A 16,634-nucleotide genomic window follows, 5' to 3' on the forward strand; every position below is an offset into this window, starting at 1 on the left:
AGAAAGAAAGAAAGAAAGAAAGAAAGAAAGAAAGAAAGAAAGAAAGAAAGAAAGAAAGAAAGAAGTAAGTTAAATGGGTAGGAAGGAGAGGGTGGAGGAGTAGATCTGAGAGGAGTTGGGGAAAGAGTTGAACGTTATCAAAATTAGAGACCACTACATAAAAGAAAATTGAAATTACTCCCTAAATCTTATCAGATCACTATGGGTTAAAGCTGGACATCAACAACTGAACAACCAACCAAAAAGCATGCAGGGTCTGAACCTAGGCCCCCTACATATTTGTAAAAGATGTGTGCTTGATCTTTATGTTGCTCCCCTAACAATTCAAGAGGGGGCTGTCTCTAACTCTCTAGCCAGCAATTGGATCTCCATTCCCTATGGACTGTCTAGTTGGGCCTCAGTGGGAGAGGATGTGCTTAGCCCTGCTGGGACCTTGCACTGTCTTTACAAAGTAGTCTTTTCATACTACTACACAGGCAATTTTTCACTGATTTTGCTTTTTTTTTGACTCATCATTGTCAATATATAGATATACAATTGTTTTTTTTATGTGGCAATCATGGAAACTTCCTAATTTCTAAATAGAATGTAACAGTATTGTGGGATTACTCTGGATTTATCTACACTGCACCTGTGGGGGAAAAAAGATATTTTCACTTAAAAATTATTTGAAAATATAAACAACCCAAATGTCCATCAAATGCTGAGGTTTAACAAAAAATAAAAATCATCACAGCCAGAGGTAACTCAGTCATACAGAAATGGAAGATTGGTATTTGCAATAATGGGCTAAACATAAAACAAAATGCTATATGATGCCATCCATAATAAATGTCTTAAATTAATATATTCATAAAACAGAAAGCAAATTAATGCTTTCTGAAATAAAGAGAGTGGGTAATAAAATGACCACTTAAGTAGTAGCTTTCATTGGAGATAATAGAAATACTTTTGGCCTATAGTGGTGTTTGGTCAGCACAGGAAATGCACTATAATTCACTGGTTTGTTTATGTGTAAAAGCTAAGACGCTCAACACAGTTCTCTGTGAATATCATTTTTATAAAAAACAATGAGTTGTAAACGTGTTTTAAAATACGGAGGCTGGAGAGATGGGTCAATGGTTAAGAGCACTGGTCATTTTAAAAGAACACCCACATGGCAATTCACAATGTTCTGCTTCACATCCACTTCCAAGGGATTCAGATCCCTCTTCTGGCTCCCTTGAATTAACAGGCACAAACACAATACATTTATATACATCCAAGCAAAACACATAAAATAAAACAAATACATTTTAAAAGAAAATTTCTTTACATGAAATTTTTAATTTTAATTTTCTTGTAAAAATAAAAGAGGTTATAAAGAAAATAGAAACATTCACATTTTGATATTGTATCACCTAGGATTCTATTAAAACCTATAATTTAAATTTATTAAGAAATTGGATAGCCATTATAATTAGGAAAAAGTTTAAAGACACTTGCAGTGTATTTGGCATGATTCTAACACCTCTCTGGATGTTTTAACTTTGCATAGTGAGCTTATGAATTTAAAGAATGCTGCTCTGCTGAGTGTTGATGTGGCAGATACTGCTGATAAAATTATCCATGGCCTGAGGTCAGCTTCAAAAATGGCATATATAGCTTGATCATGCTATCCCTTTTTGTCCTGGGAATAGTTTTATTCCTGCCCATTTTGTTAAAGCTTTTCTTTAACAACATTAACATGTTGCTAGCCAAAGTACATCTCTTGAAACTGAAAATGGACCCCCAAACAGAGTTATTAAATTTACAGGCTGGCAAGCCAAGGATGGGTAAGATTCTGCACAGAGTCTTACCAACCTAAGACAGAAATGCATTGCTTTTGATAATGCATAGTCCATGATGGGTAAGGAAGGCATTCTTGTCAGAACAGCCTAAGACATGCTCAGTCTTGTTTATGAAATAAAAAAGGGGGAGAGGCAGTGAGGTTTTGGGGCTACTCAGCAAGTATCTGACATGGGCCAAGGACAAGGAAATGGGCTGCTTGGCAGGAATCTGACATTGACCAAGGACAAGGACACAGACAAGGAAGTGGACTTCAGGCAAGATTCTGTTATTAGGCTAGAACAAAGAAGCAATTTCAGGCAGGAGTCTAAATCTTAGGCTAGAATAAAGAAGTAATTTTAGACAGGAATCTAAATTTTAGACTAGAACAAGGAAGTAGGCTTCTGACATGAAAATTACTTTGGTCTAGGACAGGGAAGTCGGCTCAGATATTTTGGTCATTCTGATAAGCCCTTAGAAACAGTGATCACAGGAGTGTTCACAGAACATTGTTTATTGCCTTGCTTGTTCTCTGACTATTTATGTTTATTGTCTTGCTTGTTCCTTGACTATTTGCATATATTGTATTGCTAGTTCCTAAATCTAGAACTGACCTTAATACTTGCATGTAATTAACATGGTATAAAAGCAAAAAGGAGGAGGGGGAAGGGCTAGGGGTTTTCTAGGGAGGGAACATGTGGAAAGGGGATGGCATATGAAATATAAATTAATAAAATATCCAATTTTTAAAAAAGAAATTGGATAGTAGAATAGGGTACATGATAGATGGATCATAGATGTATATTGACCAAAAAATATAATTTATTACTGCAGCATATAACTTAAAGTTGCTTCTTATCTCCTTCCAAATGCATGTATATTTTTCCAGACTTATAAAAAATATAACATTATTTATATTCCTTAAGGAAATATAAAATTAAAACCAACTACTGATATATTTCTTTTTTAAAAAAAACTTTTATTGAACTTTATTACATAATTTTAGTTTGGAACTCCATTTATTTTGAATCATATAAGGCAAAGAATGGGAACTGTTTTGAAATTGAGGCCTTTTAGAGGACTGATCATGGTTCCCCTACTGTTAAGCACAGGTATTTGTCTCACACAGGTAAGATTAAGGACCAAAACTATCTGTTCCACAAATCCTTTGAAGTTTGATTTCCACACATGATCCTAAAGGACAGTGGTTCTAACACCCATCAATCCCAGCTTCCCTAGCCTCCAACTCTACTTAGCTGTCTATATATGACCATCTGTTTAATCCTCTAAGACCACATCCAACCCAGCCTCCATCAGATTCCAAACACTTCTGACCTTCTAAGTACATTTAGTCTTGTTTTAATCCATAGTGACATTGGCACTTACTGTCAAACATTCTTACAACAGATCCATTCTGAGACAACTTTATCTTCAAACGATCTCTGGTACTAAGCACTGACTGAGGCCCAGGCAGAGTGCTCAGGGTCACAAGCACAGCATGTACTCAGTAAGCATTAGATGGCCACTCAATAACTAGAAAATAGCAGAGCTCAGTCAGACGCAAGAGGTCTGACTCTCAACCTATTCATCATATGAAAGAACCACCTCCATCCTTTTCATACCAAACCAGAGTCCCAAATAGAAACCTATCTACACAGATTAAACCAGAAATCAGCCTCTCCTGTCCCCTTAAACACTAATGTGGAAATTGTCTAAATTGTCAATTTCTCCCCAAACCCCCTTTACATCTCTATTTCAAATGTCAGATGAATCACCTCAATATCTGGTATTTACCAAAGTTACAAATCCTAAAGGCACTCTCTCAAGGAAGTCATTGTGCTAGCCTCTTTCCAGAGATCTCTTCTTAGGAGTTTTCAGCACTAATTGACCAGGCAGGTCAGCTCATTTTCCTTAGATGGAAGAATGTGTCTGTCTTGTCTTCACCCTGACAAGGCATAGTGCAGAACCAATACTTGGTGAGTTTCTGTTGAAAAGCCTGTTTTATCATACCTCCCTTGCATACTGCTTTTCAGGAATATCTTTTTTGACAGTGCCTAAACTATTTCTTACCTACTTTGGTCTTTCCCAGAGAAAATATTTGGGATAGTTTCTAAATGAACTTAAAACTTTACTAGTCAAATCCTAAGTATTAGAAGAGGAGCATCCTGCCTGAAATGTCAGATTGAAGATTGATGTAGGACTCTCCAAACAAGCAAATAATGACAAAAGAAAACCTATCAACTCCATTGCAGAAGGAGCCTTAAGAAACTAGCTATGGTGGTACAGACCTACACTTCAGTACTTGGAAGCTGAGACAGGATGGTCTGTGTTCCAAGGAAGTCCGGGTTATATGGAAAAGACCCTTTCTAAACAAATACACAAACACACAAAAAACTAAATATCTATTTTAATTAAGTACTTTTTTATGTTGCAAATGTAATAAACTGACATGCCTTTGACTTTTACACACTCATAAACAAGGTCATTACATAACACTGCACTGCTTCCCAAATGAACTTTTCATTTTAATCAGACCTACAAAGCATTTACTGGGGTGACATATCTGACAGACTCCTATCAAGCAGCATCAGTGTAGTATAAAGAGTAAGTAAAGGAACTCAATAGCCTTCTCCCAGCCTTATGAGCAGCTGCATTTCCAGGGAAGGACCTACATACATGATTCCTTGCCAAGAACCGGGACGATACACCTCTTAAGAAGGGAAATGTAGATTAATGCATTCCTTTTTGGTTTTTAAGGAGACAGTAATAGAAATATATTAAAGATAGCCTTAAATATCCAACAATCTTCTAACTTACAACTTAAACCAAAGTTGTAGGAATCTACAGGTCTTTATAAAGAATTCTCTTCACAGCACAGCTGTAGTTCATGTTAAAACACAAAAATGTTCCCTTTGTGCTATAGCCTTACAAATAAACATAATATGTATGTATGTATATGAAAGCTTAGACTCTGCATCAACCATTATTCAATCTTGCCTTTTGATATAAACCTGAATACAGCCAAATCTGCAAAGCGTTCACTTAATAGTCTAGTTGATGAAACGTAAAATGAATATGCATTTTCAGGAAAGGAGACTCTTTCAGCTTTAGCAGTGTCCCTGACACACTGAGCTCAGCTGAAGCCCCGACCTGTAAGGACCATGGGAGCCACAAGAGTCCAGAGGTAAAGGAGGAGGCACACCCAGCTGGAGCCCATTTTGACCCACACAGCTACCCACTCGCTGGATACCTTCTGGAATTTGGCATCCGGGCTGTACCAGCTGGTTATAGTCATCATGATGTACAAGGAGGCACAGCAGAGCATCAAGTGGAAAAAGGAATAGCTATGCTGCACCCCCTCCTTCTCATTGTCTACAGCCCGCCCAGGCTGTCCATCTTCTTCGTCACTGGCTCCATTGGTGGTATCACCAAGGATAACACTGTCACTCCCAGAGAGGGTCAGCTTGTTAACTTGGCTGTTGCTTGAAGTACGGATGCTAGAATATATAAAGCAGAAAACAAAGATAACCAGTCCCCAAATATCATCGAAATTCATAAAGTGTCCATTCTGTGATGGTGGAGCATAGGCAGGAGCAAGAGTGGTTGAATTTGCTGGAGACACAGTTGGTGAAGTTAAGTGTGTGATGATGCTCATAAGGGAGGGGTTGCAGGACCGCTCAGGTTCATTGGTCATGGCAGACCACGTGAGGTACAGGGTGTACAGAGTGATGATGGAGGACTGCAGGAGGCCAGAGCGAGGCTGATGTTCCTGAACTTTGGAGAGGATGGATACAATAGAAACTGCAACACAAAAAATCAGGTTCAGGCTGATGAAGACCTTGTCTTCCGTGCAGCCGTCGGGCTTGGTGTAGAAGACATAGAGCAGCGCGGCGAAGACGAGCGATAGGATGTAGAAGAGGCTTGTAAAGGACAGCAAGGCAGCATACCAGAGCCTTGGGTTTCCCTCCTCCATTCGATTTACCCATGATTCATTCCAAGAGTGGGCCATGTCTACCAAGAGTACCAGCTGGACGAAAATGAAGAAAGTGGCCCCAAACATTCCAGCACTAAACCAGACTTTCCTGAAATGGCCCGCAGGGATGTAGAAAGATCCAACCATGATACCAATAATGGCAGCAATTTTGAAGAACCAAAACCCATTGTGTACTGCTGCTCTGGGATCTTTACTTTTTTTAACTTTAAACATGAGCAAAAAGAAGGCAAAGAAGAAGATGGCCACAGCAAAGTTGATCCGATACACAGCTTTAAAACCGACCAGCACGTCACACTCTTTCTCTGCCTTTGTATCAATCATCTTAATTTGAAATCCTCCTTCACAGAATCCAGGAATCTTCTTCAGCTGAGTTTGCATGCCTTCTGTCATCATGATGCAAGACACAAAAGTGCCCAGGATGAGAATAGAAGCGTAGATGAGCTGAGTTACTGTGGAATTCTTACTGACGGGACAGCAACTGCACAGCAGACATGATGCACCACCGCAGAGGCATGGAACCCAGCTGGCGAGGGAGAAGACGCTGAGGACCGCCCCCATGGTAACGCTGGGGCCGAGACCCACCGCTCCGAGCAGCTCCCTGAACAGTGGCTAACTGCCCGCTGAGGCGTCGCCTCAGAAACGCCTATTGATATATTTCTATTCTCACTAATGCCATTATTACCATAATGTTTAGCATCTAATTACTTATAATTTAATATGAGTGTATACTCTTGAATGTTTGACAAATATTCACCATGCTTTCATATAATCCCCAACCTTACTATAAAGCAGATATTACCAAAGCCAGACCCTAAGTCATCTGTTCTTTTTGATGTGATTCCTTCCCTGACTTTGGAAATACTGAAAATTCAGTGGTATAAATGTAAATATAGATATGTAAAAATGAATAAATAAAGTAAAACATAGGTGTGTGTGTGTGTGTGTGTGTGTGTGTGTGTGTATTAGTGGTAACATTCCATACTAATTGTTTTCAACACCTTCTTTTCTATTTTTTTTAAAATCCAGTATCTTTTTTTTTTAAGACAGGGTTTCCCCATGTATCTTTTCTATTTTTATCCTTTCTCCTTGTTGCTCTCCTGTCTGTTGCTCAAGCTGAGACTTCAAATATCATATTGAATAGAAGGAGGAAGAGTGATATCTTTGTCTTGTTTTAGATTTTAGTGGTTTTAGCTTTGAGTTTTTCTCCATTTAGCAAGAGGGTCTTTGTGGGTTAGATGTATATTGCCTTTATGATGTTGATATATGCCCTCAATATGCCTATATTCTGTAGGATTTTTAGCAGGAAGGGGTGATGGATTTTTGTCAAAGTCTTTTTCAAGGTGTAATAAAAAGATTATGTGGTTTCTGTACTTCAGCCTATTTACAGGAAAGAGTTCATTCATTGACTTATACATGTCAAAACATCCCTGCTTCTCTAAGATGAAGGTTACTTGATCTTGATGGATTATCTCTTTGATGTGTTTTTAAATTCAGATTGCAAGATTTTTACAGATAACTCCATGTTTATCAGAGATATTGTGCACCAGGGTGTGTAACAAAGAAATAATGACAACTTTGTAGTCAAGGCTACAAATAGCTTCTGTTTATTTTTTCCTTTTATTTCTACATGTCAACAAACTAATGTGTTTTTATTTATAATCCAACCACACTTTCATGTCCTCCCTTGGTATTGCACCTCACTGCTCAGTGCCTTCATTTCAAATGCTCCCTTGGGATATGGAACACACATCTTCTTTAAAGGCTGAGTGCAGTAGTGGTTGTCAAGATATGTAGAAGCCCAGGGCCATGCACATGTTTGCGCTCCAGGATGACAACTTTTCCCTTTGAACAAGACCCTAAACATCCGACCACGTTGTCTGGATCTCAGTGTTTGACTGCACAGAAACTAGGTATTGAAGGGCACACAGTGGTAGTAGAAGGATGGAGGCAGTTTTAAGGTAACATGACATAGTGGAGAGAGGCTTTGGCTGCTTGTGGCTTGGTTATTTTCTCAGAAATACAATTTTGATTCTACTCACCATTTTGATAGCAGAAACGTTAGAGAGGATTTGGGTTGTTAATTCTCAGATCCATAATTGAGTTAAATTTCCCTGATTACAATAATCACATTAAATTGATTGGCCCTTATGTAATGACAATCAGGTACAAATCACCCCAAGAAGAAATGGAGAAGAGCTAGAGTATTGTGTTTGATAGTCAGAATGCTGCTGTCTCTGACCTGACTTTCTCCTGTTTCTCAAGTGAGCACAGCTTTCCATTTGTTTGACAGAAGACTCAACTGTGATATTAAGCCTTCCTGGTGACACTAGAGAAACATACTATCACATGAAGTTAAAACTGTTGATATTAGAGCTGGCTTATTGAGGAAGTGCCATCATTGTCTATGGTATTTGTAACAGAGAATAGACATCTCATGATATCTGAATTACAGACTTTCTTTTCTGTAACTGAAGCTGGTTTGGAGCTCACTATGCAGCTCAGGTTTCTTGAACTCATGGCAATCCTGCTTCAGCATCCCATATGTTAGTATCATAGGTATGAGCTATCACACCTGGATAGAACAATATTTTGTAAGTAACTATAATTATGTATTAAATGATACTACTTCAATACATCTATCCACACTCAAAATTACATGAGTTAATACTTTACATGTATATTTAAATTATGACATACTAAAATTGATTTTGGTAAAATATGTTTTGTGATTATTAGGTCTTACTTTTACATAAGTGTTGGTCTCTTGATGAGTTTGCCATGTGTATTCAGAGCAAGATTAAAAAATAGTTTCAACCTAGTTTTAATAGTTAAGGCAGTAGTACAAATATAGAATAGCTTTATAGAGGGTATGAAATACTCTTCAGAGTATAGAACATATGTCAGAAATACTTTTTCTATATTTGAAATATAGATCCCTATGCTTTCTCTAATTTTACTATTTGCTTTTTTTGTACAGCCGCTATGTAGAGTCCTGCTAGTCAAGGACATTAAGAAATAATGAGTGATGAGATGAGATTCTTCCCTTTGCAATAACTTGTGATACTTTAGGACACACTCCAAAAGTGTTCATGAAAATGAATTTACTCTTTCTTTCAGGTAGTCAATTACATGTGTGTATATCCTAGATGCATGTGCATGTAAGTACATATATACACATAGATGACTTATTGCTGTTTTCTTTTAATAAGATATGTGAAAGTAATCTGAAATGTATAATATATGCAACTGTAAAGCATACATTTACAAGCCTGACAAAAGAGATGAAAGGGCATTTTAGTATTCATGGAAACACAAATTTTGTATAGGTTGATATTGTTCTTTTGATAAAAATGCAACTTCAAGGCTCTTGGTGTTTGTTGAAGACCAATTATTAATGGGAAAAAGAAATTTCAGAAGCACCAAGGACCTGATTATGTGATTTATGTAACAACCCCATTTAAAAGTCTGTGTATTGCCCAAATTAGACAGAATATTATTAAGAACTTTAACCTAGAATTAAATCAAAGCAGTATACCACCTGCCATCATGCTACACTAACCACTTTCTTCTCTTCTTTAGGGAAGAGGTATTTTCATTATTTTATTTTAATATATTTATCACTCACCCATAATTTAAGGATAATTTTAATTATTATGTATCTTCTTTTTATTGTTTTTTAAAACTAAGTATATTATGATGTTTGTGGTACTAGTCAATTTATTTATTTTTAGAAGAAACAATTGAATTTATATAAATAATTTTTCTTTTCATCTTGGTATGAATTTTTCTCTTTTGTCTAGTTGTTTTGAGCTTTGGGGAAATTCATGTTTCTCCTTATTTATAAGGTACATATTATGATTTTATGGTAGTTTCTTTTGTATTTCTCACATAACAATATCAGATTGTAGCTTAATATGTTTAAAGTCAGTTTAAATTTCATTAATCTGATTTTCCATTCTAAAATACTTTAAGAACTAACAAGTATCATTTAATTTGCTATATACTGTAACAACTTTAAATAATATTTGTTATAATAGTAAGAAATTTAAATTTATAAGTGATATCAAAATAAAAGAACATTTTATACAATCATTATGTTAAAATTACAAAATAAGATTGATCAACCTGATACTTTGCTAGCTACCTTGCACAGCCTTGATATGAGGGCTTATCCTAGTCTTATTGTATCTTGCTATGCTATGTTTGGCTGGAATCCCTGAAAGGCTTTCTCTTTTCTGAAGGGAAACAGAGGAGGAGTGGATCGGGGGTGGGAGGTTGAAGTTGGGAGGAATTGAGAGAGTAGAAACTGCTGTTGAGTTGTATTGTATGAGAGTATGATAGATAGACAGATAGATAGATAGATAGATAGATAGATAGATAGATAGATAGATAGATAGATAGATATTAAGTCAGGGATTGAGTGTTGCCCAAGAAAGAGGTGGATATTTCTAAGGTAGGTGAAGTTTCAGAAGAGTTTTGTTGTTGGTAATGGAAACTAAAAGCAAATAACTTGCAAAATATCTGAATGACATGAATAGGCAAAATGACATCATCAGGAAGGAATTCTCTGGCCCTGTCCATCAGGCAGGATTATAATCATATTTCAGCTCCAAGAAGAAGAAACTTGTCTTCCTAGGTCCCAAAGTTTTCTTTAGTTTTATAATGTTCCAAGAATATATATTGTGAAGAACACTGTTAGGAACATATGCATAACACAGCAGTGACTCTTGCAATAACTAGTCTGGTAGCATTCAGTGCAAATACATAGAAGCAAATTGGGGAAGGAAGGAGAAAGAGTGAGATGTCTTCAGTGAAGCAATGTCCTTATGTAAGAACCCAAGCACATCATACCATTTATGAGATTCATTTATCAAATGAAGTTCTAGATTTCTGAATCATCACAGTCATATAGTTATCATCAAAGTACAACCTTAGGTATACAAAACCCACAAATTATCTGATACTTGGAAGATCTAATAAAAACTAGGGTATAAGAAAATCTGTCATAAAAATAATTAACTAAACTTGGAATCTACAAGAATAATACCTACAAAGCAAACTTGTATTATACAAGAGTGTGATGACCAATTTTGTCAATTTGACAAGACTTAGAATTTTGTGGCAGACAATTCTTTCAGCATGTTTGCAAATGAGGTTCTAGATTGACAGTACCTACCCTGAATGTGTGTGCAATGTGACTATTGCCTCATAAGCCTTCCCTGCCATGGTCGATTGAATCTATGCCCTCAAACTGAATGACAAACAATCATGCCCTCATTAAGTTGCTTTTGTTGGGTATCTGATTACAAAATGAAAAGTAAATTATATGCTTAAATAGTTATTGCCATATTCACATAAAACAGAGGGTTAAATTCTGCCATTGATGCTTAAGGAAAAGCCTCCTCTATGTATTACTGGCATTTACTCCATTACAAAGGATAGGCTTCGAAATATTATTAAAATAGTAGTTGGAATCAAGTCTATGAATACATACAAAGTTCTCACTGTACCTGCTAAATAGCAACTAAATATGACCTATTAAAAATAATTTAAAAAAACAAAAAACAATGCAACTGAACCATCTGTTACATCATTGGTGAGATGGCTTAAGACCTTTCCATTAAAAGATGACATGCGGGCAGTCATGATTGAGAATACCTGCAATCCTAGTCATTTGGAGACAAAGAGCAGGAAGATCAGGAGTTTAAGGTCATTCTCAGCTTCATAGTGAAATTGAAACAGGCCTGGGTGGCATCAGACCTTATGATAATAAAAAGGAAATGCAGGCAGGAAGGAAGGCAGGAAAGAAAAAAGTAGAAAAGGAAGAAAGGAAGGAAGTTCACAAAATAGAAAGGAAACAAAATAACCAAATGACAGTGAGTCTAGTTAGAAGCAATTACATATGATATAGCAATAGCACTATGAAAAATAACAAAGCAGGCTATTGTCCTTGTTCACTGTTACCCCAGGACTTGATGGTAACCCTCTACTGTCGAAGCACCTCACATCTGGGCTGTGGAACATGGAAAAATAAGGCTGGTAGTGGTCTGGAACTTCCTCTCTACTAGAATGTGCTACATAAGTTGGCAGGGAAGAAAAGTCATCAGTAGTCTCATCAGTAGTCTAAGCCAGATGTGAATCCTGCCAGCACAGTCAAGACTGACTTGACAAAATGTTTCCATTTGGTATCTTGAATGTTATGGGAATAATCAATGAATTTTTTTTTATTGGATTTAGGCCTCATTCCATGGGATATAAGTCATGCTCGGTACTGTTAAAGTGGCCGTGAGTCTATAATATGGGTACATCATAGGCACTAGTGGAGATTTTACTACTGTTTCCTTTTGTGAAACAGATATAATATTAAACTGCCTTCTAAGTACTTATTTGTATACCCATAGATTAGTGTGGCTCCCAATCTTTACTTAGAAAGCCTGTTTTAGCAGTCAGCAACAATTATTACAGAGACAACTGATCAGATTGCAGAGAATGAGTAACTGTGGGTTGTTTAGCTCTGAAGGAGACATCTGTATAATACCCCCTCCCCTCATGATTCATGGAATATTACGGATGAGGGAACAAAAATATTCCAAGAATTGGATTGCAGGGAGGCCTGTTGTGAAACAATGTCTTCTAGAAATGACAGGGCCGTTGCAATCATGAACTCAAAAGACCTAGCAAACCAAAATTTGATCACAGATGAGGGAAGAGTCCACAAAGTCTCACGTGTAACTGAGACCTTTCATAGTTAAAAGGCTACCAGAGTAGAGAGACTCAGTGTTCTTTAGACAAGTGGCACCTTCTATCTTGCCCATACTCCAGTGAATGATGCTGTAAGCATTCATATACAGTAATTATAATAGGACTCAGTGGGATGTGAAAAGTCTTCAAGTTGAGGCAGGGTGTAGCAAGTGAGTTCTGGGAGGACGTATGGAGGAGGTAGAAGAAATATACAAAAATACATTGTATATGCAAAAATACATTGTATATGTTTGGAATTCTTTAATTAAAAGTACATAAAATATAACAACTATAAATTTGTTATTTCTCCCTTCCATCTAGTTTTAAAATAATATTGATTTAAAAAAGCAGACAGTACTTGTTAAACGTGTGTGTGTGTGTGTGTGTGTGTGTGTATGTGTGTGTGTGTGTAAGTAATGGACAAATTAATAACTTAACAACAAGTTATTAGCTTAGAATCTATATTTCGTGTGAGAATTAATTTCAAAGCCTTGAATATGCTAAGCAAATGTCCCACCAATGAACTATATTCCTGTCTTTAAATTTTTATTTAGTTAATTAGTTGTTTGGTAGTAAAATGACCATTTAACAAATGGAGAAGAGAGATGAGGATTTATCTTTTTCATTTACTCTAATCTTGGAAGGTTGGACTGTCATACAAATAAAAGCCCAAACTTTGTAAACCACTCAAGATGATGTCAACCTCATCATGCAGCTGCTAAATCAAACAAAGGTGACCCCAACCTCATTTATTCTGAATGGAATACCAGGCCTGGAAAACATGCACATCTGGATTTCCATCCCATTCTGCTGTATGTATGCAGTAGCTGTGTTGGGCAATTGTGGACTCCTCTACCTCATCTTCTTTGAGGACACTCTTCATCGGTCAATGTACTACTTCTTGGCTATGCTTTCCCTTACGGACCTTGTCATGTGCAGTGCTTCAATACCCAAAGCTCTATGTATCTTCTGGTTCTACATTAAGGAAATTAGCTTTACTGATTGTCTGGTCCAGATGTTCTTTATCCATACTTTCACAGCGATGGAGTCTGGGGTGCTCATGCTCATGGCTCTGGACCGCTACGTAGCCATCTGCTACCCTCTGCACTATTCCACCATCCTCACCAATCCTGTCATTGCAAAAGCTGGCCTTTCTACCTTCTTGAGAGCTGCGGTGCTCATCATCCCTTTGATTTTCATCACAAAGCAGCTGCCATTCTGCAGAAACAATATAGTAATACATCATACCTATTGTGACCAGTTGTCTGTAGCTAAGGTCTCCTGTGGGAATATCAAGGTCAATATTGTCTATGGTTTGATGATTGCTCTCTTTATTGGGGGTTTTGATATCCTGTGCATCACAATCTCCTACACCATGATCCTGAAGGCAGTGATCAGCTTATCCTCAGCAGATGCTAGGCAGAAAGCCTTCAGCACCTGCACTGCCCACATCTGTGCCATCGTTTTCTCCTATAGCCCAGCCTTCTTTTGTTTCTTTTCCCACCGCTTTGGGGGACACACCATCCCTCCATCTTGCCTCATCATTGTGGCAAATCTTTATCTGCTTTTACCTCCCACTATGAACCCTGTTGTCTATGGAGTGAAAACCAAGCAGATACGAGACTGTGTCATAAGGATCATTTCAGGTTCTAAGGATGTCAAATCCCACAGTATATGAAAAACACATCCATCAGGAAAAGGAATGAAAAGGGAAGAAGTGTCAAGAAAACACAGGATAGTATGGTTTATACTCATGTGTTTTATTCTTGGTTCCCACGTGGTTATACTCTTTGGGAAGGTTATGAAAACTTTTCAAAGTAGAGTCTCAGTAGAGGAATTAGGTCACTAGAAACACACCCTTAAAAGTCATATGATGTTTCCCTCTCTATGTACTTTCTGTTATGATGTGAAGACTTCCCTCTGTCACATTTCCTTGCTGCCATGATATTTTTCTAAATACTGGGATCTAGCAACCATAACCAAAATCTTCTGAAATCATGAGAATAAATAACATGTCCCTTACTTTAGTTTTTCTCACAGATGTTTTGGTCATAACAACAAATAAAATATCCCAAGAGAGAATCCAGGAGAATGAATAGGAAGAAAGAGTTTTGTCACCTGTGTAGTCAGGTTCTAGATATACTTGTCCAAGAAACTCATTTTGAAACATGGAGGGTGTTGAGTAATGCATTTTGACTTACTTGATTTTCAAATATCAATGTCTCAGTCATGTCCTCTGAGATTTTCCTCCCTCCTTCACTGCTTTTATCCACAGTACAAATTTCCATGAACAAATATAAGAGTGGAAGTAAAAAGAAATGAATGCCAACCTAGTGTAATGTATTAAAAGAAAAGAATAAAGTAGAGGGAGATCAGGCAACCACACAGTTTTTCCTGTTGTTGATTAGTAGTCAGAATGTCCTTGCAAAGGCAGTTGTTGCACTCTGCTTAGAAATGTGTGTAATGAGAAATGAGGTCCTCTCATTACATCGCATTGTCTTTCTGAAGCAGAGGATGAAGGACTGCCAGATCATCAGTGAAAAAATTGAGCCTTTGTTGCCAGCTGTAAAACATAGTTTAGAAAGGTGTGTTGTGAATATTATAATAAATTAAAATATGTATGTGTACAGATAAATTTGGAATATAGAATATAAAAGAAAAACCTCAGAAAAAGAAATGTCATTTAGCCTATACAGGCCAGAAGTAAACTAAAATAAAACAACTGAGGCTCCAAAGTATAAATTATAAATAAATAAATAAATAAATAAATAAATAAATAAATAAAAGATGGCAGAAGAAAAGACAATGCAGTCAGCCTGATGCTGCAGGGAGTAAGGAAGACAAGGAAGATAGCAGCTGCCAAAGAAACACTTCCAAATCTCTAGTCAAAGAGCTACATAAAATAGGAAAGATTAAAAACACAGTGTGAAAACACACAGTGCATCCCAGGAGGACTGGAGTAGTAGGGAGAGCTGCCCTCCAACCCCACCCCCATCTAGTTACAAGGAGTGACCACAGCCACACTTAAGACCAGACATGAAGTTAGTATTGTAACTATCAGTAACTGATATGTGAAAAGAGAGCGTAAAAGTGGAAGACAGGGAGAGAATGTTGCATACAGTAGCGGCAGAATGAGAAGAGAGACTGGGAACACTCCATTTTGTTTTCTACTAGAACAGTGAGTTACCATTTTAAACAGAGCCTTCCTGAATTCAGCAGCTCAGCATCCCAAACCCTTGGTGAACTGCATTGTAAGGGAGTCATATCAGATGTTCCAGAATTATGTGCTGAAATGTGTCCAGCAGGTTACTTGGAGGATGCAATGAAGAAGCTTTGCATCAGAACCTCTAAGTATTCAGAAACATAGAAATCTTGTTGGAGACTAGTTCTTCAGAGGAAAATTAGAAACAATATCCAAAAGCCTTCAAAACATTAGAAAGAATAGTCAAGAGGCCAGGATTCCAAGCAGGCTTCTGCAGGGGTTCACAGAGCCTGTGTTCTCACCCCTAAAAGAACCTTCCACTGGTAGGACTAGCACAGTGACTAAACTTCAGCCTTGCAAAGGACCACACAGGAGCAGAAGCATATGTCCTGGGAATGAACAAGAGAGGCTTGACCCAACAACCAGACAAGATTGCCGCCAGACTCTGTACACCACCCAGCTCCCACCCCTTTCGATTTGTTTTGGCTGTAACACCCAGTGTCACTTCAGAAAGCCAGATCTCTCCTGCTCTATTCTTGTCCTCTATTTTCTCTAGGTTTCCTCTGTTTCTCTTTTGATTTTCATAGACTTCATATGAACATAGTCCAGGCTGGCTTGTGGGTTCCCTATGTCTCAGCCATCTGAAATGGACCTTAGGTTATTTGATTGTATTCCTTGCTTATCTCTTTGCATTCTCCTTTTAACTCAGACTATTTAATGCCTTCTCTCCCCATCCCTCTTATGTCTATAGTTCTGTCTTCTATTTACTTTCCCTCCTCTATTTTTCTCTGTCATCACAGTATTACTCACTAGTCTTACTCTATTTTTTTGTTCTTCTTCTTCTTCTTCTTCTTCTTCTTCTTCTTCTTCTTCTTCTTCTTCTTCTTCTTC

The 16,634-nt window shown here is 37.4% G+C and overlaps 1 protein-coding gene and 1 pseudogene across 1 annotated transcript; one reads left to right on the forward strand and one right to left on the reverse strand.

Moving 5' to 3' along the window:
• Positions 1–4,939: 4,939 nt before the first annotated feature.
• LOC114633548 lies at positions 4,940–6,358 on the reverse strand (annotated as a pseudogene).
• Positions 6,359–13,250: 6,892 nt separating this feature from the next.
• Positions 13,251–14,219, forward strand: LOC114633536 (olfactory receptor 52N4-like). Its single transcript, XM_028782101.1, has one exon. The coding sequence runs from the start codon at positions 13,251–13,253 to the stop codon at positions 14,217–14,219; it is 969 nt and encodes a 322-aa protein (XP_028637934.1).
• The last annotated feature ends 2,415 nt before the right edge of the window (positions 14,220–16,634 follow it).

Source organism: Grammomys surdaster, unplaced genomic scaffold, assembly GCF_004785775.1.
Source record: "Grammomys surdaster isolate TR1022 unplaced genomic scaffold, NIH_TR_1.0 693, whole genome shotgun sequence".
In the NCBI taxonomy this organism is placed as follows: domain Eukaryota; kingdom Metazoa; phylum Chordata; class Mammalia; order Rodentia; family Muridae; genus Grammomys; species Grammomys surdaster.

Coding starts and splice junctions, on each gene's coding strand:
- LOC114633536 (XM_028782101.1), top strand. CDS start 13,251: ATGCAGCTGCTAAATCAAACAAAGGTGACCCCAACCTCATTTATTCTG.